Source organism: Dasypus novemcinctus, chromosome 4, assembly GCF_030445035.2.
Source record: "Dasypus novemcinctus isolate mDasNov1 chromosome 4, mDasNov1.1.hap2, whole genome shotgun sequence".
Taxonomy (NCBI): domain Eukaryota; kingdom Metazoa; phylum Chordata; class Mammalia; order Cingulata; family Dasypodidae; genus Dasypus; species Dasypus novemcinctus.
In genome coordinates this window covers 105,360,111-105,385,259 of record NC_080676.1, presented here as the reverse complement: position 1 = coordinate 105,385,259, position 25,149 = coordinate 105,360,111, and the positions used below count along the sequence as shown (strand labels likewise).

Here is a 25,149-nt window from a genome sequence, read left to right as displayed (position 1 = left end):
TCCTCCTGCTGCCTTTAGTGGTATAATAGCCTTTTTGCATTCATTATTTGCATTATCAAAGACCATTGTTAATAGGGTCAAATCTCCTGCTTCAGGAATGTCAACAGTTTTTTGCACAATGTTGGATAAATGAGCTATGAATTCAACTCATCTGATGCCCTAAATCACTTTTGAAAAAGATCAGGCTGCCCTGGTGGAGAGATGAGCATGCCAAGCACAGCTGGACTATAGCAGTGTCATCATATTGTAATTGCCTGTCTACCCCTGCCCATTGTCCTATGCTCAATAGTTGCTGGCTCTTATAAGAACAGGAGGTTGGAGACTAGCATTCTGGTGGGCTGTCTGATTAGCCTCATCAGTCCACCATGTTTTAAACTGTAAAAATTCAGCCAGGTTTAATACCATCCAAGCGAACATTTCCCAATCCCATGGTATTAGCCTATCAATCTGAGGCATGTCTTGAACTAATTCGAAAGTATAAGGAGAATTAACCCTATATTGTGCACCTGCTTGTTTCAAGTCTTTTAATAATTTAAAAGGAATTGATTCATGATGAAACTCTATTCCACCTTGAAGGTTATTTAAATCTGATGGAATGGGTTTAAGCATAACAGGAAAAGTGGATAAGAAGTGTATTGCTTCAGGATCCCCTTGGCATGAGCCCGCAATAGACAGTTTATCAATGGTGTTTGTTGTGTCTAATTAGGCACCACAACCTTGTTAATGTAAGGCAGCGCATCACTAGTATCAGAAAAAAACCCAAAGGGACCATTAGCCATAGGACACATTTGTGGAGGAAGAACTGAAGAAATCAACTGAGGATCTAAAGAAGCAGTAGGTTGAACAGGAAAAACATGCACTTCCGGATCACCTAATCCCAATATACTAGTGGGACATGAAACATAAAGTCTGGGAATTTCACTAGGATTAATTTTCATCCAAAAAAGGATTAGTATTTTGGGAAGGCACATGACAATCAGGGTAATTATCATTGTCCCTATCGAAATCTGAGGTTTTATTATCGTAAGACTCCTGCTTAACAGAAGCTTTAGAAAATATAGTAATCTCATCATCATCTCCATCCTCTGATTGCAAAGGATCTAGTGTGGCAGCTGTCTGATGACATAAAGCCCAAACAGACAAGGGAACAGACTCGCCGTTCTGATAAGCTTGGCAAAGGGCCCTCATAACTAATTTCCATTGTTTCAAATTTAAGATATTTCATTCCTGTGGTTGAAACCAATAACAATGTTTCTGAACTAAGGCAAAAAGCTCAAGCAATTCCAAAGTTTTAATAGACACCCCAGTGGTTTTCAATAAGGTTTTCAAAACCTGAGCATATTCTTCCAGTTGTCCTGTTTGATTACCCATTACCTTGATGATCCATGGAAATGCTACTTACCATAACACTCGAGTCAAAAACTTAGTGGACAATGCTTGTCATCCTCACAGGAGTCCTTTCCACTGGTTCCTCAATACTGCAGAGAAGAAGACTTCTTTGGGCCCCATGTTGGGTGCCAGATGCTGCAATCAACCTTGGAATGAAAGGCAAGAGAGAAGGGCTCCAGGGATCTGCAAGTCAATGCCTACAGACAAATTTATTTCTATTCAGCTACCTATTTATAGAGTAAGTCTGCATGCTAAAAGCCCATACAGATTTACTGTTGTTACCTTATCATTAGAAACAGGGATAGGCCGTTCATCTTTTAACTATTCAAAGTGACTTTTTTCTTTCTACTAAACTAGTCTATTGACAAAGGAGTCTGAACAAAGAACATTCTTTTCTTGTTCTGTTTCCTAGGTTACATCACATCATATTTTCTTCAGTCAACAAGTCATTACTTCCTTCAAATTCCAGCCTCCCTTCTATGCAGTGCAGTTTCCCTGTGAGTCCCCACCCATGAAGGGAGCAGGGACTCAACATTCTATTGATGTTGCCCAACCAAAGTCCTAATCATAATTTAATCATGCCTAGAGGAACAGACCAGTTACAAACAAAAATCAATATCTAATTTTGGAATTCATAAACAATGCCAAACTGCTACAGTCAACATCCCACTTTTCCAAGCAGGTAGGTCTAGTGCCCCAGAGATTGTGGGAAGTATGACTATCACCCCTTGTTCTTGCAGCATGAGGCCTAGAGTTTGGTGGCCACCCAACTATATGATGAGGGTGAAACCTTGAACAGGGACACTGAGCAAACCCTTGTTAAGGTGAGAATTCTGTACTATGAGAAGAAGAAATTACAGATCTGTAGATGACTCTCAGACTACAAAATCTAATGGAGTATGTCCTTCAGACTTTAGAAACTGTTTAGAACTGGTCACTCCTGTTCTCCTTCAAATTCTTCCTATGATAATGGGAATGTTTATTCTGTGACTGTCCCTCCTTTGTATGTTAGATGCTGATAATTTATTTTCTAAGTTTCACAGAAGTACAAAGAGTGATTTTGTCCTAAGACGGACTGCATGCCTATAACTGATTTTGATGAGATTTTGTGCATAGCATTGTTCCTGAAATGATTTAAAGCTCTTGAAATTTTGTGATTAATTAATGTATATTGCATATGAAAAGAACAGTCTTTTAGGGGTCAAGAGAGTGTTATGTCCTTTTTGAGTCTTTTGTAAACCCTAGGAAATTGTGTCCTTAAAGTGAACCCATTACTGTGACTGTAAATCCATTGTAGATAGGACCTTTTAATAAGATCACTTCAATTAAGGCCCTTTGATTATATTGTGGGATCTAGGGTGGGTCTTAGTCATCTTCTGGCATCTTTGGTAAATAGGAATAAGAAGCTGCAGACACACAGAAAAAAGCTGCAGGAACACAGAAACCCTGAGAGGCTTAGAGAGAGATCCCAGGGGTCAGGGATGGAATCAGCAGAGCAGAAAGGCACAGAAATATATTAAATATATATTATATAAATAATATTAAACATTTATTAGATTTTGTTTTCCAATATTTTCTCCCTTTGAATAGGTTTGCCTTTTCACTTTTTGACACAGTCCTTTGAAGGACAAAAGTTTTCAATTTTCAGAAGGTTCCATTTATTTGTTTTTTCTTTCATTGCTAATGCTTTGAGTGTAAAATCTAAGAAACCATTGTCTACCACAAGATCTTGAGGATGCTTCTCCACATTTTATTCCAAGAAGTTTATGGTCAAGACTCTGATATTAAGGTTTGATCCAGTTTGAGTTAATTTTTGTATAAGGCATTAGATATGGGAGGTATTTCTTTTGCACAGGGATATCCAGTTACCCAGCACCATTTTTGGTCCCAAAATGGTCCCAGTTGGGGAAGACTTGGAAGCTTTGTCAAATATCAGTTGGCCATAGATGTGAGAATCTATTTCTGAATATTCAATTCAATTGCATTGGTCAGTGTATCTATCTGTATGCCAAGATCATGCTGTTGTAACCACTGTAGCATTGTAATGGGTTAAAAGTCAGAAAGAGTGAGTCCTCCAACTTCATTCTTCTTTTCAAGATGTTTTTGGGTATTCCATGTTCTTTACCCCTCCAAATAAATTAGCTTTTCCATTTCTACAAAGTAGGCTACAGGAATTTTTATTGGGCAGACATTGAATGTGTAAATCAATTTTGGTAGAACTGATATCATAATGATATTTATACTTCCAATCCAGGGACATGGAATGTCCTTCCTTTTATTTAGATCACCTTGATTTATTTTAGAATTTTTTTTTTAGATTTCTCTGTACAAGTGTTTTAGTTTCTAAATGCTGCCAAGGCAACATACCAGGAATGTGTTTAATTTTAAATTGGGGATTCATTAGGTTATAAGCTTACAGTGAAAGTTTCCAAATTAAGGCATCATCAAAAGATGCTGACTCAAAACTTTGCAGCTGTGGGCACTCAAGCACATGGCAGAATACAATTCCAGTGAATTAATCTTTCCCCTTTCCTCTGGACTTCTTTTCAGCTTCAAGCTGCTTCATGGGTCTAGCCACTGAGGAGTCTCATTCCATGCCTCTCTTCACTACATGCTGCTCTGTTCACTACAGCCTTCAGGCCCTAGGATATCTCCTTTTCTTGCTGAGGCTTTATTTTCTTCTTCTTCTTCTTATATATTTCATTATTTTTTATTTTTGCATTTTTCCCCTATTTTTTAAAATGTTACATTAAAAAAATATGAGGTCCCCATATAACCCCACCCCTCTCACCCCACTCCTCCCACATCAACAACATCTTTCATCATCGTGAGACATTCATTGAATCTGGTGAATACATTTTGGAGCACTTCTGCACCACTGAGGCTCTTTTTCTATGTCTGTAACTCTTTAGTCATCCATTTATAAAGAATTCCACTAAGAGGATTAAAATCCACCACGAATGAGGTAGGTCACAACTTTAATTAAGATACTACTTACAAAAAGATCCTACTTGTAATGGGTCCACATCCACAGGAATGGATTTACTTTAAGAACATACTTTACTGGGGTCCATACAGTTTCAAACCATCACAATGGGTCTTTTACAGTCTTATTTAGATTTATTCTTATATATTTGATTCTTATATTTGCTATTGCAATTGAAATTATTTTTCTGGGTTTCCTCCTCAGATTGCTCATTACTTGTATAAACACACTACTGATTTTGCATATTTATTTTTGTTTCCCACCACTTGGCTGAACTTGTTCATTAGAACAAACAAGTTTGTTGTAGAATTTCTGAGACATTTTCTATATAGGATATGTCATCTGCAAATACTAAAGGGTTTCTGATTTGGATGACCTTTATTTATTCTTCTTGCCTAATTACTTTAACCACACTTCTAGCACAGTGTTGAATAACAGTGGGCATCCTTGTCTTTTTCCCAGTCTTCATTGGAAAGTTTTTAGTATTTTACCATTGAGTAAAATATTAGCTGAAGGTTTATCATATATGTCCTTCATCGTATTGAGGAAGTTTCCTTCTTTCCCTAATTTTTTAAGTATTTTCAACAGGAAATGCTGTATTTTGTCAAATGTTTTTTCTGCATCAATCAAATTACTCGTGTGTTTTTCTCCTTTGATTTGTTGATGTGCTGTATTACATTAGTTGATTTTCTTGTGTTGAACCATCCTTGCTTACCTGGGATAAAGCACAACTTGATCATGGTGTATTCTTCTGATAATGTGCTATTCAATTGATTTGATAGTCTAGTGCTGAATATTTTTTCATCTAGGTTCTTTGGAGAAATTGGTCTGTAATTGTGTTTTCTTGTAGTATGTTTATCTGATTGTGGTATTAGGATGATGTTGCCTTCATAGAATGAGTAGATAGTGTTGCTTCTCATCAATTCTCATCAGATTTTTGGAAACAGTTGAGCAGAATTGATGTTAATTCTTCATGGAATGACTGGTAGAATTCAACCATGAAGATATCTGGTCTTGGTACTTTCTTTGGTGGGAGTGCTTTGATGACTGATTCAATTCCTTTACTTACTTTTTTTCTTGATTGTTTAATTTTTACTAAAGAAGCTTTAGATTTCAAAAATTTTATTTTGAAAATAAAGGGAATTCCCACATACACCTCGCTCCCTCCCACACTTTTCCCCATTAACAACATCTTTCATTAATATGGCACATTTGTAACAATAGATTAACACATGTTGAAGCATTGCTACTAAACATGGTTTATAGTTTGCATTATGGTTTACAATTTGTACCACACCATTTTACAGGTATTGACAAAATGTAAAATGACCTGTATCTGTCATTATAATGTCATGCAGGACTATTCCAATGTCCCATAAATACACCGTGTTGCAACTACTCTTCTTGCTCCCTCCCTTCAGAACCTCTGGTGGCTACTGCTTTTATATCACTGATACAAGTTCTTCCATTACTGTAAAAATAATGTCTCCTTAAGTCAATAGTTGCATTCCCCCCTTATGCTTGTTCATTCCTCAGTCTTGAGGATTTGGGGATGGTAATGCCCACTCTGTTTCTGATTGAGAGTGGGCTTAGATCTTATGGAGCAGATGGGTGTGATTGACTTGCTTGCCATTGTAAAATACTCAGTTTTTTGAGATGGGAGATGTCCGTCATCATCCTTTTGCTGGTTGTGCTGGGTGAGTCCAATAAACTGGAGAGTAGGTGTTGCAAATCTGCTGGAATTCAGGGCTCAACCACCATATGAACAGACCAAATATTTAAGTCTCTGGGACATATAATTAATGGGTATAGTGCTAATAATAGGTTCAAATAAAAGGGCAGCAGAGCCATGTGTAGGGAAATTATAACCGAATCTTACCCTGTTACATTGGGGAGCATATATTTCAAAGTAAGGCCCACTGTAAAGGTGCCAAATTCTTGAGATTTTCTGCCCTGCCTTTAGCATATGGATGCCTCCAGAGCCCTCAGAAGGCTTCCTGTTTGAGACAGTTTACTGTGGCAATCAACGAGATCCTCTTGAGAGGTGCAGAAGCATAACCTCATTGCTAACCCCCTATGCACAATTGACCCCACTCACATCCCTGCACCACCATAACTCCCATCAATTGTCAATACACCCCCTTCCTCCTTATCATAGGTTCTGATATTCCCTACCTCCTTTCTGTTTCCTGGGAACCTACCATCCAGACTCTAGTCCTGTAAATCTGCTTAATATGCTTAGTTCATATCAGTGAGGGGTCAGGAAATATTTGTCCTTTAGTAATTAGCGTAAGCCACTCAACAAAAGATGTTCAAGATACATCCATGTTGTCGCATGTGCCAAAACTTCATTCCTTTTTCCAGTTGAGCAATATTCCATTGTGTGCTTATAAAACATTTTGCTTATCTATTCGTCTGTGGGTGGACACCTGGGTTGCTTCCAACTTTTGACAATTGTGAATAATATCACTATGTACATTGGTTTGCATATAGCTGTTCCTGTCCCTGCTTTCAATTCTTCAGGGTATATACCAATTCTGGGATTGCTGGATCATATGGAATTTCTGTAGTTAGCTTCCTGAGGAACCACCAGACCATCCTCCACAATGGTTGTATCTAATCTACATTTGTACCAGCATGGGTTAAGGGTGACCATTCCTCCACATCCTCTCCAACACTTGTAGTTTCCCTTTGTTTACTTTTTTGTTTGCTTTTTTTAGTAGCAGCCAGTCTATCAGAAGTAAGAGGATATCTCATTGCAGTTTTGAGTATCTTTTCATGTCCTTTTTACCACTTGTATTTCCTCTTTGCAAAAGTATCTATTCAAATCTCTCACCCAGTTTTTGCTTGGGTTATTTCTCTTTTTATTTTAGAGATGTAGTATTTCATTACATATGCTGCATATTAGACCCTTATCAGAGAAGTGATTAGCAAGTATTTTCTCCCATTGAGTAGGCTGCCTTTCCACTTTCTTGACAAACTCCTATGAATTAAAAAAGGTTTTAATTTTGAGGAGGTCCCATTTATCTAATTTTCCTCTCATTGCCCACAATTGTGTAAAATTTATGAAACCATTTCTTACTACAAGGTCTCATAGATCCTTCCCTGCATTATATTCTAGGAGCTTTATGGTCTTGGCTCTTATTGCTATGTCTTTGATCCATCTTGATTTAATTTTGTACAAGGCATGAAATGGTGATCCTCTTCATTCTTTTGGAAATGGACATCCAAATCTTCCAGAATTATTTTTGAGGAAACTATTCTGTCACAGTGGAGTGGGCATAGTGGCATTGTAGAATACAGAATTCTCAATTCAGTTTGATTGATCAGTATGTCTAATCATGTTCCAATACCATGCAGTTTTGACCACTGTAGCTATATAGTATTAAAAATTAGGGATTTTGGCTCTTCCAATTTAATTTTTCTTTCCTATATATATATATTGCTATTCAGAGCCCCCTGCACTTCCAAATAAATTTTATATTTGACTCTTCCAGTTCAGTAAAAAAAAAAATTGAACTTTTATGAAGATTGCATTAAATCTGTAAATCAATTTGGGTATGATACACATCTTAATGATATCTAGTCTTTCATTCATGAACATAGAATATTCCTCCAATTATCTAGGTCTTCTTTGAATTCCTTTAACAATGTTGGGTAGTTTTTTGTGTACTTGTCCTTTATATCCTTCAGTAAGTTTATTCCTACTTTGTGCTTCTTTAATTGCTATTGAAAATGGAATTTTTCTTGATTTCCTCCTCAGATTGCCCATTATTACAGATTTTTGCATATGATAATACATCCTGCCACTTTATTGAAATTGTTTATCAGCTCTATAAACTTCATTGTAGATTTTGGGGGCTTTCTATGCATAGGATCATGTCATCTGCAAATGATAAAATTTCTATTACATCCTTTCCAATTTGGATTATTTTATTCCTTTTTCTTACCTATTTGTTCAAGAAAATACTTCTAATACAATATTACATAAGAGAGGAGCCAGTGGGCATCTTTGTCTTGTTCCAGACCTTAGATGTAAAGCATTTAGCATTTCACCATTGAACACCATAGCTGTGGGTTTTTCATATATATATCCTTTATCACATTAAGGGAGTTTTCTTTTATTCCTTTCTTTCAAAGTGCTTTTATCAAGAAAGGGGGCTGTATCTTGTTAAATACATTTTCTGCATTAACAGAGATGATCATGTGATTATTTTCTGTTGATCTGTTAATGTCATGTATTACATTTATTGATTTTATGTTGAACCATCCTTGTCTATCTGAGATAAAACGCACATAATCATGCCATATAATTCACCTGATATATTGTGAATATGATTAGCAAGTATTTTGTTGGGGATTTTAGCATCTAAGTTCATTAGAAGGATTGGTCTGTATTTTTGTTGGCATCATAGAATAAGTTAGGTTAGTTCCATTTCCTTCTGTTTTCTGGACGAGTTTAAGCAGGATTAGTGTTAGCTTTTTCTGAAATAATTGCTAGAATTTACCCATGATGTCATCTGGTGCTGGACTTTTATTCGTTAGGAGGTTTTTGATGACTACTTCAATCTCACTACTGTGATTGGTCTGTTAAGTTCTTATAGGTCTTCTTTAATCAATATAGGTTGTGTGTTTCTAGAAATTTGTCCATTTCTTCAAAGTTATCCATTTTTTTGGAAGACAGTGTTGCAAAGTATACTCTTATTATATCATTTATTACTGTGGGGTCAGTGGTGATATCCTCTCTCATATTTTTTACTTTATTTGCATCTTCTCTCTTTTATTCATTGTTAGTATAATTAAGGGTTTGTCATTAATGATATAAGTTCTTCCATTGCTATAATAACAATAAATCTATTGTAGAATGAAAGTAAGTCTACTCTAGCCCATCATTCATTCCCCACTTCTGATTATAGAGGGATGGTGATGCCCTCTCTAATTGAGAGGGGGCTAGGATCCCATGGGACAGATGAATGGGACTATCTTGCTTGCAGCTGTAGACTATTCCTTGGGATGAAGATTATCCATCATCATCTCTTTGTTAGTTGTATTGGGGGAGTCCAATGAACTGTTGAGTATGTGTTTCAAACCTATTGAGATTCAGGGCACTGCTGGAACATGGACAGTCCAAAGTTTTAAGTCTCTTGGACATACATGTATCAACTCTAGTACTAAATACAGGTTCAAATAGAAGGCACAGAAGAGCCATGATGGGAAAACCACCAGAGTCCAATGATGTTACCTGGGGAGTATAAATTACAAAGTGAGGCCCAATAACTGGGCACAAAAATCCTGAGCTGTCAGCCCTACCTATAGTGTCTGGGTAACTCTACAGCCATCAGGAGCCCTACTAATTAAGGCAAACTTTACTTTGGCAGTCAATGAGCTCCCGCTCTAATGTGCATGAGCATAACCTCTGGAATGACCTCACAACTCACTTTAAAGTCTCTTAGCCATATAAATTCATTTGTCGTTACCTTTTCCCCTTTTAGTCAAGGTCTTGTGCCAGTTGCATTGCTTGTCAGTGCTGATAGTAATCCTTCAGGTCCAGGGAGGCTCATCCTCCCTGGGGAAATAATGCATTTATATGCTGAGTTTGCCCCAGAGAGTGACCACATTTGAACAAAGAGGATCTCAGGATCTATATTTTTCATAGTATTTTTGTCTCCTCTTAGTATTAGGGGGATGTTGGCTTCATAGAATGAGGTTGAGAGTATTCTATTCTCTACATTTTCTCTTTTTTTGGCATACAGTTGTTCATAGTATCCTCTTATGGTCCCTCTTATTTTTGTGGGATCAGTTGTAATATCCCCTTGCTCATTTCTGATTTTATTTACGTGCATTTTCTTTTTTTTCTTTGGCAGTGTAGAAAATGTTTGTCAATTTTGTTGGACTTTTAAAGAAACCAACTTTTGGTTTTATTGATTCTCTCAAATTTTTGTTGTTGTTCTTGATTTCATTTGTTTATGCTCTGATTTTTACTATTTCTTTCTTTCTGCTTGGTTTGGGATTACTTTGCAGTTCTTTTTCTAGTACTTCCAAGTGTGACGTTAGATCCTTAACTTTAGCTCTTTCTTCTTTATTACTGTAAGCATTGAGGGCTGTAAATTTCCCTCTCTGTACTATCTTGGCTGTAGTAAAACCTAAAGGTTTTGATATATTCTGTTCTCATTTTCATTCTTCTCAAGATATTTGTAGAATTCTCTTGCAATTTCTTCTTTCACCCACTTTTTTTTTCATTTTATTTATTTTTTACACTTTTTAATTTAAAGTTAATAGATCACAAAGAACATTATATTAAAAAAACAGAAAAAACATAAAAAACATAAGAGGTTTCCATATAACCCACTCCCCACCCCCCAAATCCCATCATTTTTGTATATTGTATTTTTTGAAGATATGTACATTACACAAAAAAATTACATTAAAAAATATAAGAGGTTCCATATATCCCCCACCTCCCCACCCCACTCCTCCCACACCAACAACCTCCTCCATTATTGTGGCACACTCACCACACTCAATGAACACATTCTGGAGCACTGTTGCTCTACATAGATAAGAGTTTACCCTGTAGTTCACACTCTTCCCCAGTATATTCAGTAGGCTAAGGCAGGATATATAAAGTCTATAATCTGACCCTGCAATATCATTTAGAACAACTCAAAGTCCCAAAAATACCTCCATATCACATCTCTTCTTCCCTTTCCCTGCCTACAGAAACTATTGTGGTCACGTTCTCCTCCTCAATGCTACAATTTCTTCTATTACTAATCAAAATGGTTTTATAGTAGAATATCAGTAAGTCCACTCTAAGCTATATTTTATTCCTCCATTCTGTGGTCCCTGGGATGGTGATGTCCACTCCACCTCTAGATCAAGAGGGGGCTTAGATTCCACATGGATGATGGATACAATTCTTCTGCTTGCAGTTGTTGGCACTCTTGATTACCTGGTGTGGTGTTTGACCATCTTCACCTCCCTGTTAGCTGACCGGGGTAAGTCCAATGAACCAGAGAGTAGGAGTCAGAACTCTGCTGAGGCTCAGGGCCCAGCTGGCACATGGGCAGTCCAGAGATTCAAGTCACCTGTGTATGCACCATCTCTAGCACCAACCACAGGTTCAGTAAAAGTGACAAGAGATGTGTGTAGGAAGGTCACATCTGAGTCTAGCTCCATCATACTCAGGGGCACAAATTCCAAAGGAGGGCCAACAGACATGGCACAGACATCCAAATCTGTCTGCCATGACCATAAAACCTGAGTATCTCCATAGCCTTCAGGAGAACCAGCATCTAGGGTTGTATCTACTTTGGCTTTCTCTGTGGTCCTACTGAGGTGTGCGTAAGCGTGACTCCTTTGATGACCTTCAACTCTTTTAGGAAGACTCTTAGCCACATAAACTCATTTGTCTTTGCCATTTCCCTCTTTTATTCAAGGTCCAAAAGCAGTTTTTAACACTTGATCCTACATGTAGGCTGAGATATTCTGCTGGTCTGAGTTGTCCCTTTTATTCGAGGTCTCTTTCTAGTTGCATCACCAGTTACTGATTGGTAGTAATCCCTTGATGCTAGGGAGGCTCATCCCCAAGAGTAATGTCCCATGCTGGGGGGAAAGTAATGCATTTACATGCTAAGTTTGGCTTAGAGAGTTGCCAAATTTAAGCAACATGGAGGCTCTCAGGAGGTAACTCTTAGGCACCCTGCAGCTCTAAGCCTACTTCATATTTCAGGCACACAGGCTCATAAGCACAATTATCAGTATCAAGGGCTCATTATTGGACCATCCTTCCTTGTTGGTCTGCCCTTGCACTTGGAGGATTATTGTTGTTCCACTGGGGAATGTGACAGAGCTCCCCTGGATAGGAACTCACCACTCCCTCAGTTGACGTTTGTAACTGTAACTACTACAAAAATACCCAATATACATCAGAACATTTTTATGTCCCCTATATACATGTCCTGGAGAACTCCTCCACACTCATGTGCCCTCCCCCCAATAACATCCCACACCAGTGTTTCTCCCTGCCATACTTGAACCTCTCTGTGGTCCAAAACTTCTTCAAAAATGAAGCCTAATATATTGCCAAATTCAATTAAAAGGACATTGAAATACAGTGATGGGTTTAAAGTTTAGAAATAGAATACATAACAATTTAGAAATACTAAAATAAAGTAAAAAGAAATTGGAGTATTAATAAAATGAAAAATATTATAAAACTTTGTTTTAAACATTTTGCCTTTTATCACTGTAAAAGGTTGCCCTGTATGTACGGTGGCAAGGCACTTTCTTTCATTTCTTCCTCACTGTCTACATCCTTTCTTTTTTTCTTTTCTAATTTTTACTTTCATCTTCAAAAAAGTTTTAGATCACAGTAATTCACATACACAATATAGGGGACTTCCATACATCCAACATCAAACCCTTTTCCCTTTTCCCCAGCAATGATCTTTTTACATGTTCATGTTATATTTGCTGGAGCTGATGTACAGATTTTGAAACACAGCTAGCAAATATGGTTCCATTTTGGTTTACATTGTGGTTTATATTTTAGACTGTACAAATTTCTAAATTTTTAGCTTCCTTATGTTTTACATTATGGTTTACATTTTAGCTTATGGACTTTTATATACTTTTGGTGTAATTTAACATGTCCTATATCCATCATTGCATGATCTTGTGGAGCACTTCCATTGCCCCCCAGTTGTCCTGCTTCCATCTATTCTGTACCATTCTTCCCCTCCCCTCAGGCCCACAATGACCAGCAATCTTCATTACTTGAGGGACTAGATTTACAGATACTGTAACAATGCTGAGGGCTTGACTTAATAGACTGCCCTAACTAATTGGTAACCACCGATTCTCTGGAGAGACACAATTCCCTCATTTGGGAACATCAGTTCTCCCCAGGATATAACACACTATGACAAAAATGAGCACACACACACTCCCTAGAAGCCTGCCCCTGTACCAGATGCCCCCTTAAGCACCTTAAACACATAATCCTTCCTTATTATGTTTCCTAAAGAGTTTTCTCAACATTATAGCTTCAAACCTGATATTCTCCCATATTCAACTGATTTCCCCAGCCTTCCCCCCAATTCCTTGGGCCATCTGACCCATCCTTTCAACCCTAGCCCCCATCAAGTCCACAAAGCCCCACCCAAAGGTATCCCTATGCCCCCATCTTCTCCTTTCCCTATGCAAAAACTTACCTCCAGCTTATCATAGACTTCACCCATGTAGGCATCAGCTTGCAACATTCCTCCCCCTCCCCCCAAATTCCTTTAAGCCTATCTTCCAATCTCTAGCTCTCTGAGACAGCTTGGTTTGCTGGTTTCATATCAGAAAGGTCATGTAGTATTTGTCCTCCAATGTCTGGCATGCTTCACTTAACATAAGGTCCTTAAGATTCATCCATGTTATCACATGTGCTTGTACTGCATTCCTTCTTATAGCTGAGTAGTATTCCATTGTATGTATATTCCACATTTTATTTATCCACTCATCTCTTGATGGGCATTTGGGTTAATTCTAACTTTTGGCAATAGTGAATAATGCTGCTATGAACATTTGTGTGCATATATTGGTTTGTGCCCTTATCTTCAGTTCTTCTGGGTATATACCCAGCAGTGGAACTGCTAGGTCATATGGCAAATCTATAGCTAAATTTTTGAGAAACCATCAAACTGTCTTCCAGAATGGCTGGATCCTTCTGCATTCCCACCAGCAGTGGATGAGTGTACCTATTCCTCCACATCCTCTGCAGCACATGTAGTCTTCTGGTTTTTTGATAGCTGCCAGTCTTATGGGAGTAAGATGGTATCTCATTGTAGTTTTGATTTATATTTCCCTAATAGCTAGTGATTTTGAGTATTTTTTCATGTGCTTTTTAGCCATTTGTATTTCTTCTTTGGAGAAGCATGTGTTCAAATCTTTTTCCCATTTTTTAAATGGTTTACCCACTTATTATTTAAGAGTGTGTTGCTTAATCTTTGTATATTTATGAATTTTCCCTTTTTCTGTCCATTATTGATTTCCAATTTCATTCCATTATGATCAAAGAAAGTGTTTCGTGTAATTTCATTCTTTTTAATTTTATTGAGACTTGTCTTGAGACCTAACATATAGTCTATCTTGGAGAAGGAGCACTTGTAAAGAATATATATCCTGATGTTTTGTGGTACAATGCCCTAAAGTTATCTGTTAGGTCTAGTTCATTTATCATATTATTCAAGCTCTCTATTTATTTATCCTCTATCCATACGTTCTACCCAATAATGAGAGTCACATATCAAAGTCTCCAAATATTATTGTAGAGACATCTATTTCTTCCTTCAACTTTGCCAGTGTGTGTCTCACTTATCTTGGGGCTTTCAGTTTAGGTGCATAAATATTTAGTATGGTTATTTTTTCTTGGTGCATTGTCCTTTTAATTAATATATAATGATCATCTTCATCTCTTATAACAGTTTTGCACTTAAAATCTATTTTGGTCTACTCCAGCTCTGTTTTGGTTATTATTATATTTGCACAAAATACCTTTTGGCCTGGACTTAGTATTTTTTCTCCAGCATTTATTTTGGTTACTTTTTTATGGAATATATTTTTCCATCATTTCACTTTTTTTCAATTTCATTGATACATATTAATAAGGCATAAATGCATCCAAAGAGTATAATCAATGGTATTTGGTATAATCACGTTTGTGCATTCATTACCCTAATCACTCCCAGAGCATATTCATTTTCCAAAAATAATCATAAACAAAAAACAAACAAATCTCATCACCTCCCAATTTCTCTATGCTTGCCTGATGTACATAGCTGTTATTATTTTTCCTTCTCTGTGCTATATTTGTATTTATATTTTGTAAGAACAGTCATATATGCAATATTACCCATATTCATGTTTTACATGAGGTTTTACTGTAAGTCCCATGTTACAGTTTTTAGCTTTCTTTCTAGTAATATACATGACTTTTTCCTTGTCAACCATTCTCATACCATATAATAGCACTTCTAGTTATAAACACCATGATATGCTTTAACCATTTCTATTCATTATTCTATTCTTAGGTCTAGTTGTTTATCATATTATTCAGTCTTCTGTTTCTTACTGATCTTCTATCTAGATGTTCTATCTATTCGTCAGAGTGGATTACTGAAGTCTCCAAATATAATTGTAGAGGTGTCTATTCCTCCCTTCCATTTTGCCAATGTTTGCCTCATGTATCTTTGGGCACCATGGTGGGTGCAAAAATATTTATGATCATTATTTCCTCTTGGTGGATTGACCCTTGTATTAATATATAATGCCTTTCTATGTCCTCTCTAATAATTTTGACTTAAATTGTATTTTTTTAATACATAATACTGTTACCCAAACTCTCTTTTGGTTACTATTGACTTGAAGTACCTTTTCCCATCATTTCACTTTCAACCTATTTGTGTCTTTGGAACTAAGGTGAGTCTATCGTAAACAGCATATAATCGATCATACTTTTTTTTTATTAATTCAGTCTATCTGCATCTTTTGATTACAGAAGTTTAATCCATTTCTACTCAATATTATTATTGTAAAGACAGTGATTGCTTTAACTATTTGGTCTTTTGGTTTTTATATATCATATATATTTTTACTCTATTTTCCTTTGTTGAAATCCTTCCTGTAAAGTTGATACTTTGTGATGTATCTGACTATTCCCTGTCTTATATATATTTCTGAATATTTTTAAAACCCTTGCTTTGTGGTTACCCATGTTGCATTCCATAACCTTATCTACAGTCTATTAATATAAAAAGTTAAACTTAACTCAAATAGTATACACTTTATCTGCTCACATATTCCTCTATCTTCTTTTTTCATGGTTTTATTTTTAAAGCTGATTTAGATTACATGAATGTTACATTACATCAAAAATATAGATTTCCATGTACCTCACCTCCTTCCATTTCCCCACTTTCCTCCATTAACAACATCTCTCATTAGTATGACACATTTATTACAACTGATAAACACATATTGAAGCATCGCTACTATGTTCTTGAGTGTACATTGGAGTTTACACTTTTCACTGCACAATTTTATAAGTTTTGAAAAGTGCATATTTGCCTCACGGTTTCATTGCAAAGTCCCTTAGGACAATTCCATCATTCTGAAAATTCCCCATGTTATGATTTTCTTCCCTCTACCTCCTCTCAGGACCTGAAATGGTCACTGCCTTTATAACACTGATGCAAGTTGCTAGAATAATAATAAGTCAACTTTAGTTCATAGCTGCAATCCGCACTTATGTTTGTTCATTTCTCAATCTTGAGGACTTGGGGAAAGTAATGTCCACTCTGTTTCTGATTGAGAGGGGCATAGATCCCATGAGTCAGATGGATGGAACAGTCCTTCTTGCAGTTGTGGATACTCTCTGCTTTGGGGGATGGGCATAGTCGATCATCATGATTCTCTACGTGATAGAAACATCCAGACACTACAGGCATTGCAGATAATCTGAGGAGTATGGCACCCTGTCAGGGGGATTTACTTTGGAATATATGCCCCCATGTAACAGATTTAGACACAATAATTTCCCTACACATGGCTCATCTGTACCTTTTATTTGAATCTATAATTAGCACTATACTCCTTAAATATATATCCCAGTGACTTAAATCTGAGCCCTGAATCTCAATAGAGTTACAATACCTACTCTCCTGTTCACTAGACTTGCCCAGTACAACTAACAAGCGGATGATGATGTATTTCTCCATTCTGTTGTTTCTGTTGCACATTAAGTCATCAGATGTTGTGTGCCCATTATCTGGAAATATTACTTTTTCTTATTAAATTGTATTCTAACTCTTACAGGAATTAAAGAGTAGAGTTATATATTGAGGATACAATACTATTGTATTTTGCATTTACATATTTAGTTGTTTTTCAGGAAGTTCTTCACTTATTCTCATGGATCCAAGCCACTCTGTATTGTCTTTTCCTTTTAACTCTTTAGTATTATTTTTTTACCATTTAGAGATTTTTATTGTATTTTTTAAAGATAAATAGATCACACAGAATGTTACATTAAAAAATATAAGAGGTTCCCATATACCCCACTCCCCATTCCCATTCCCATTCCTCCCACATCAACATCCCCTTTCATCAGTAAGGGACACTTGTTGCATTTGGTGAATGCGCCCTAGAGCACAGCCACACCTCATGGACCATAGTTTAAATTGTAGTTCACACTCTTCCCCAGTCCATCTGGTGGGTTATGACAGGATATACAATGTCCTGCATCTGTCCCTGCAATAATATTCAGGACAACTCCAAGTCCCAAAAATGCCCCCATATCATACATTTTTTTCCCTCTCCTTGCCTTCAGCAACTCTCTTGGCCATTGTCTTCACATCAATGATACAGTTTCTTACATTGCTGGAGTCACAATAATTCTATACTAGAATACCAGCAATTCCACTCCAATCCATATTATATTTTTCCATCCTGAGTACCCAGGAATAGCAGTACCCATTCCACCTCTAAATTGAGAGGGGCTTAGATCCCACATGGCTAATAGATGGAATTCTCCTGCTTGCAGATGAAGACTCTCTCAGTTCCTTGGTGTGGTGGTTGACCATTCCCACCTCCCTGTCAGCTGACCTCAGTAAGTCCAATGAACCAGAGAGTAGGTGTTTAACACTGCTGAGGCTCAGAACCCAGCTGGCACATGGACAGTCCAGAGATTCAAGTCTCCTGAGCATACACCAACCCCAGCACCAACCGCAGCTTCAGTAAAAGTGACAGAAGAGGCATGTGTAGGGAGGTCACATCTGAGTCGAACTCCATCACACTCAGGGGCACCAATTCCAAAATATTGCCCACTGACAAGGCATTGAACTCCAGAGCCATCTTCCATGACTGTAGGACCTTGGTGTTTCCATAGCCCTCAGGAACACCACTACCTGGGTTGTATATACTTTGACTGTCTATGAGATACTCCTGGGATGTGCATAAGTGTGACCCCCACCGATGACTTCCTGACTGATTTCGAAGTCTCTTAGCCATATAAACTCATTTGTCTTTACTATTTCCCCCCTTTTATTCAAGGTCTTTTTCCAGTTGCATCACCAGCCGATGCTTGGTAGTAATCCCTCAGCACTAGGAAAGGTCATAGCTGGGAGTCCTGTCCCACACTGGGGTGGGGAAAGGTAATGCCTTTATATGCTGAGTTTGGCTTAGAGAATGGTCATATTTGAGCAACATGGAGGCTCTCAAGAGGTAACTCTTAGGCACCCTGTAGCTCTAGGCCAAGTTGAAATTTCAAGCATGCAGGCTCAGAAGCATAGTAAATCAGTATCAAGAGTCCATTACTGGACCATCCTTCACTGGTCTTTTCCCTTCCACTTGGGAGATTGTTGCTGTTCCATTAGGGAATGCAACAGAGCTCCCCAGGATGGGAACTCAGCACTCCTTCAGTTTTTGTATGAAACTCTACCCTCCATGTCAATAACCAATGGACATCTAAACATATCTATGTAGCCTATATGCATGCCCTGGAGAACTCCCTCCCACCCATGCATCTCCCATCAGTGACACAACACACCAATGCTCCTCCCCTGCCATAGTTGAACCCCTCTGTGATCCAAATCTTCTTAAAAACTGAAGCAATTCAATTAATAGGAAAATGAAATAGTAATGGTAGGTTTAAAGATTAGAAATAAAATATGTATTAATTTAGAAAAACTAAAATAAAGTAAAAAATAAATTGGGGTATTAAAAATGAAAAATATCATAAAAATTTATTTTTACATTTTGTCTTTCATCACTGTAATAGGTGTGGTCCTGTATGTACAGTGAGAAGGCAATCTCTTCCATTTTTCCTCAAGGTTTTACTTTTTTTTTAATTATGTCTTCAAAAAGTTTAGGTCACAGTAAAGTCCCATATAGAATATAGGGGACTCCCATATAACCAAAATCCTCCCCCTTTTCCCCCTTCTCCGGCAATGATCTTTTTACGTATGGATGTTACATTTACTACAACTGATGTACAAATATTGAAACATAATTACTAACCATGGTTACATTATGGTTTACATTATGGTTTACATTTTAGACTGTACACTTTTAAAATTTGTTGGTGAAATTTAACATGGCCTATATCCATCATTGCACTATCATGCAGGACAATTCCAGTGCCCCCCAGTTACACCCTCTTCCATCTATTCTATTTCTCTCTCCCCCTCAACTCATGGACCACAGTGACACCCAAACATCACTGCTTGAAGGAAAAGAGTCATAGATACTTGCAACAATGCTGAGGACTTGACATATAGTCTGTCCTCCCCCATTGAGAGCCACCCATGCTCTGGAGAAACACTCTTCCCTCTGTTTGAGAACATCAGTCCTCACCAGGATGGGGGTACAACACCTTCTGTTCCATTGACTGACCCATGTATTTCAGGGTTTTGGTAAGTCTTGTAATATTGTGCTGTTATCTGGGTATTGATTATTTTGAGGTATAACATATAACACTGAAGGCCAGTTTCTCCATCTTGCCTAGGGTTTTATTGTGGGTTGGCTTCATGTAAAGTCTATTCATTGATGATTTTTTTAACTTATTCTGGACTTTCAAAGAAAACTGTGTTCATATTTTCTCAGCTCTTCTGTCCCTGACTGTCACACCTCCAGGAGAAATCTCCCTTTCCTCTGTTCCTTCTCCAGGACTCTTGAAATGTTTTATTTGTTTTTGTGCAGAATTTTTCCCAAGTTCCTACGATTTGTTTAATTTTCTATCTCACTCAGTGCTCCCTTTTCATTACACTTTTCAGTTCTGGGATGTGTCCTGTCTTATAGCAATTCAGTTCCCCACCCCTTCTTTCTGTGAATCTTTTCTTCCTTTGATTTCTTCCTGATTTGGATATCTCACCAAGGAGCGAGTCAGATGGGATCAATTCACAGATGTCTGTTTTAGGTAGTCCAGTCACCTGGAACTGGATTTACTGTGTGAACCTCTTGTCAATAGTTAGTGGTCTATTTTTAACCTGAGGACCTTTTTTATGTGTCATTCCTTAGCTGTTTGTGTTTAGCCCTGTGGCTCTGCACACGAGTCCCTGTTCATGGATATTTGTGGGGTCTAACTCACATCCATGACAGGAAGAACTCCTGACATGAAGCCTCTGTTTGACTCTTAAAACATGCAGAACTGAATGAGGTAGAGGACTCCACACTGGCAGTTCTGTGGTGTAAATCTCCTGTTTCTGATGTGTTCATTTTTTGCTTTTTCTCCCATTTAGAATTTGTGAAGTCCTTCTTCAAAATTTTTGTACTCCACGTTTCCATGCAAGGAAGATTTATCCTTTTATTAATTGTCTCTGAGGGTAAACTTTCCCAGATTTCTTACATTGCCATGTTGATAAATTCACTGCCACACTCCCTCTTATATATCTTTAAGCATACCCCTACCTGAAAATTTAGCCATTCTAGTTTTCAATTCTTGGTGGAATCATGAATCTGAATCATGTATCCATCAAAAAAAAATTGTTCTTAGTCTTAGTCCACATTCTTTTCAGTGTGATCCTATTTTGAAAAAGACTTTTGAAGATATATCATGAGTTAAAGTGTGAATTTATTTGCAAATTGTCCTGTGTGGTCTGAAAACCTATTTAGGTGTGACTAAAATGAATTGGGAAGGAGGGCATGCCTTAATCCATATTCCTACACTCCTTATAAATGGATGAAATTTACATACACTCAGAGAAGTCAGAAGATATAGAATCCAGTTAGCTAAGATGGCCAGAGCAAGGCAACCAGGTGACAAAAAGAAGGAAGCCAAGGAATCCAAACATTTGTGTCAAGCCAAAAGAAGAATGCTACAGATTCAGGGAGAAAGCCTTTCCAGGTCCTGATAGTTTAATATTTCATTTCTAATATTTAAAAGAGTATTAAGTCAGTAAGTTCCTATTTGTAAGTCAACCAGCATACTGTTTTTTACTGTGACTCTTATAATCTATGACACTCTTATTTTCTGTTGTGAGAGGGAGAAATCAAGTAATAGAAAAACAGTAGACAAATTTTGGAGTACCTGAAACACAAAATATGAATAATGAACTTGGTTGAAAAGCAATGAGGGACCATTATGAATATTTGAGGAGAATTTTTGACATCATTTTGTTCAATTCATTCAGCAAGTATTTATTGAGCACCACAAAGTGCCAGGTACTATTTAAGGTGTTAATAATATAGGAATGAACACAATATATAAAGTTCCTTCCCATATAGTCTATATTTTAATGATTGTATGGAGACCAAGATGTTGGATTATGGATGTACCAAACAATAACTGTAAAGTATGTTGAGAAGTGATTAGTCATCTGAGTAAAAATAAAGAGACTAAAAAACTCTCAGTGAACAGAAAAGACAGGAGAAAAATTTTCCTGCAGGAAAGTGGTTAAAGCAGCCTGAGTGTTTTTCACACATTTCCAATGTTATGACCAGAATGGTGAAGAGGGTTGTAAAAGTGAGATCTGCTGATTCTTTCTGATTTTTTTTTTCCTAATTTCATTTATTTCTGCTCTGACCATACTTATTTCTTTCAACTTAGTTTGGGATTAGATTGCTGTTCTTTTTCTACTTCTTCCAGGTATGCAGTTTGATCTTCATTTTCAGTTCTCTCTTCTTTTCTAGTAAAGCATTGAGGACTATAAATTTCCCTTTCAGCACTGCCCTTGTGGTGTCCCATACATTTTGAAATATCATGGTGAGTATACACAATGGAATATTATGCAAAGGTAAGAAGAAATGAAGTAGTGAAGCATATGACAACATTGATGAGCCTTGAGGACATTTTGATGAGTGAAGCAAGACAGACACAAAAGGACAAAAAAAAGTATGATTATGCTATCATGAAATAAATATATTATGTAAATTCATTAAATTAATGATTAGAATATAGGTCACCAGAAAATAGAAGTAGGGTACAGAATGGAAAGCAGAGGAGCTATCTATACAAAATTGATTAGAAGGTTGTTTGTAAATTTTTGGAAATGAATGGAAATGGTGTTTGTGACTAGCAGAGTTATTATAGGAGTATAATTGTGGTTGAAAGGGAAAGTCTAAGGACATGTATATTATTAGTAGGAAAGCTAAAAAATGTACAACAGAACAGTAGAACAGTGAAACCTCACGTAAAATACAAATACAGGTGATATTGCATATGTAAGACTTTTTACAAAATAAAAATAAATAAACTGGAGAGAAGAATATAGAATAGCAACTATGTGTGGCAGAGACATACAGAAAGAGAGGTGATGAGTTTTGTTTGTTTGGTATTTGTTATTTAGTGTTAACATTATTATTACTGGAGTAAAGAAAATGCTCTAAATTGATTATAGTGAAGAATGCACAACTATGTGATTATACTGAAGACCAATAATTGTACACTTTGGGTGTATTTATGCTTTATTAGTATGTATCAATAAAATTGATTTGTTAAAAAAGAATATCTCATACATCAGGATTAGCACTAACAACATAACAGACTTTAATAAAGGTCATTTCCTTTAATCACAGTGCCTCACAAAGCAATTTTAATCAATGCCCATTGTATATATGTTTTAGGGGCCAAATATCCCCACAGAAATAGAATGATGACATTGCAAGTAAATCCCTTTAGGATTTTATAGAAAACATATTTTGCACAGTAAGGAGCACTATAATTAACACTGGCCTATTAGTAGGTTCCTAGCTGTTCATTTTTTAATCCCAAATGTTTTAGAGGACAAGATTTATATTTTGATTTCTATAAATCATATTATCATAAGGCAAGTATTGAGCTATAACAAAAACCTGATCTGTGAAATCTAGGTAAGAGTAATATTCTATTTATTTTTGCTTTTCATACTAACATTCATGAATATTAATTTCTCTTAATTTATTTATCAGTGTTCACTGTTAGATTTCAACTTATCTCTCTAGGTTTTCTCTAAATTGAAAACAGTGAAGAATAGGATGAGACAAAATAATTCAATTACTTTTCTGTTTATGAGGTAGAGTATCAAAATGTACATTAAATTCAGAATTATTTTTATTGTCTACCATTTTCAAACATTCATTCCAGTGGGATAGTCTAAGAAAAATGTTTGCTCAGGGGAAAAATTCATATGCAGGAAAAGTGTGCTTAATGTATTTTAAAGATAGACAGTACAATACTGACATAAAAATTCTTTGGAAGTCCTGAATGAAACATGATTATCCTAGATTTGTATACTATCCTTGAATAAATTTATACAGTAAACTTTTACTACTGTAAGTACTTTCTTTGTAATTATCAAAATATTTGTATGAATCCTGATCTCATAGCTTGGGCTCATAGGGATGAACTTCAGAGGAAAGAATTCATCCTAGAAGTATGCATGGCTGTGTTTCAAAGGCAACAGAAGACAATTAAGGAAGCTCCAGTGACTGTTGTACAAAGAGAAATGCTAATGGAAAATGACAGAATCTGAAGTAGAATCTTATTTCTCCATAATGCCTACCTCAACAGAGATGGTGGAGATGGGTAGAGATAACCTCTCCATTACAACTGAATTTATTCTCACAGGATTTACAGATCTACAAGAACTGAAGAACCTTCTCTTTGTAGTATTCTTTACCATCTATCTGGTCACCATGCTAGGGAATCTTGGTCTGGTGGCATTGATCTATATGGATCATTGTCTTCACACACCAATGTACTTCTTTCTGGGCAACCTGGCTCTGATGGATTCCTGCTGTTCCTGTGCTATTACCCCCAAGATGTTACAGAACTTCTTTTCAGAAGACAGATTGATTTCTCTCTATGAATGCATGGCACAATTTTATTTTCTTTGTCTTGCTGAAACTGCAGATTGCTTTCTTTTGGCTGCAATGGCCTATGACCGTTACGTGGCAATATGCAGCCCACTGCAATACCACACCAGAATGTCGAATAAGCTCTGCATTCAGATGATCACAGGAGCCTACATAGCTGGAAACCTGCATTCCATGGTTCACGAAGGGTTGCTCTTTAAATTAACTTTCTGTGGATCTCATAAAATCAGTCACTTTTTTTGTGATTTATTTTCATTGTTCAGACTTTCTTGTGTTGACCCCTATATCAATGAGCTGATGCTAAACATCTGGGCAGGTTCAATTGAAATCTTTACGATTATCATTGTGCTAATCTCTTATCTCTTCATCCTTTTCACCGTTTTCAGAATGAAATCCAAACAGGGACGAGGCAAAGCCTTATCAACTTGTGCATCTCACTTTCTTTCTGTCTCAATATTCTATGGTTCACTTTTTTTCGGGTATGTTCAACCAAGTTCAGTTAAAGAAGAAGATGAAGATATACCTGCTGCTATTTTTTATGCTCTAGTAATTCCTTTGTTAAACCCTTTTATTTATAGTCTGAGGAATAAGGAAGTAATAAATGCTGTGAAAAGAATTATGAAAAATAATCTCAGAACATTCTGAAATAAATATCAATGACTAGCAAACAAACTGTTCTTAATAGGAAAACTTTTTTCAAAATCCAGGGATATTGATAAAATGTAAAAGGCAATTTTGTATATGAAATATTATATCTATAAAATATAATGATGTATAAGTGACATAAAGTATGATGGAAATATAAATTCACAGAGGAAGATTTCTACTGAGATGTATTTCAAAATCCAAACTAAGAGAGACCATCAGTATGAGCAAATAATTTCCCTTGAGATCACAAATCGTGTCAGAGTATAGTTACAATGTTCAACAAATGCTAA

The 25,149-nt window shown here is 36.6% G+C and overlaps 1 protein-coding gene across 1 annotated transcript; it reads left to right on the top strand.

Annotated features, from left to right (window-relative positions):
* The first annotated feature begins 23,917 nt into the window (after window positions 1–23,917).
* LOC131278351 (olfactory receptor 5K1-like) lies at window positions 23,918–24,856 on the top strand. The gene has a single exon (XM_058296466.2). The coding sequence runs from the start codon at window positions 23,918–23,920 to the stop codon at window positions 24,854–24,856; it is 939 nt and encodes a 312-aa protein (XP_058152449.2).
* The last annotated feature ends 293 nt before the right edge of the window (window positions 24,857–25,149 follow it).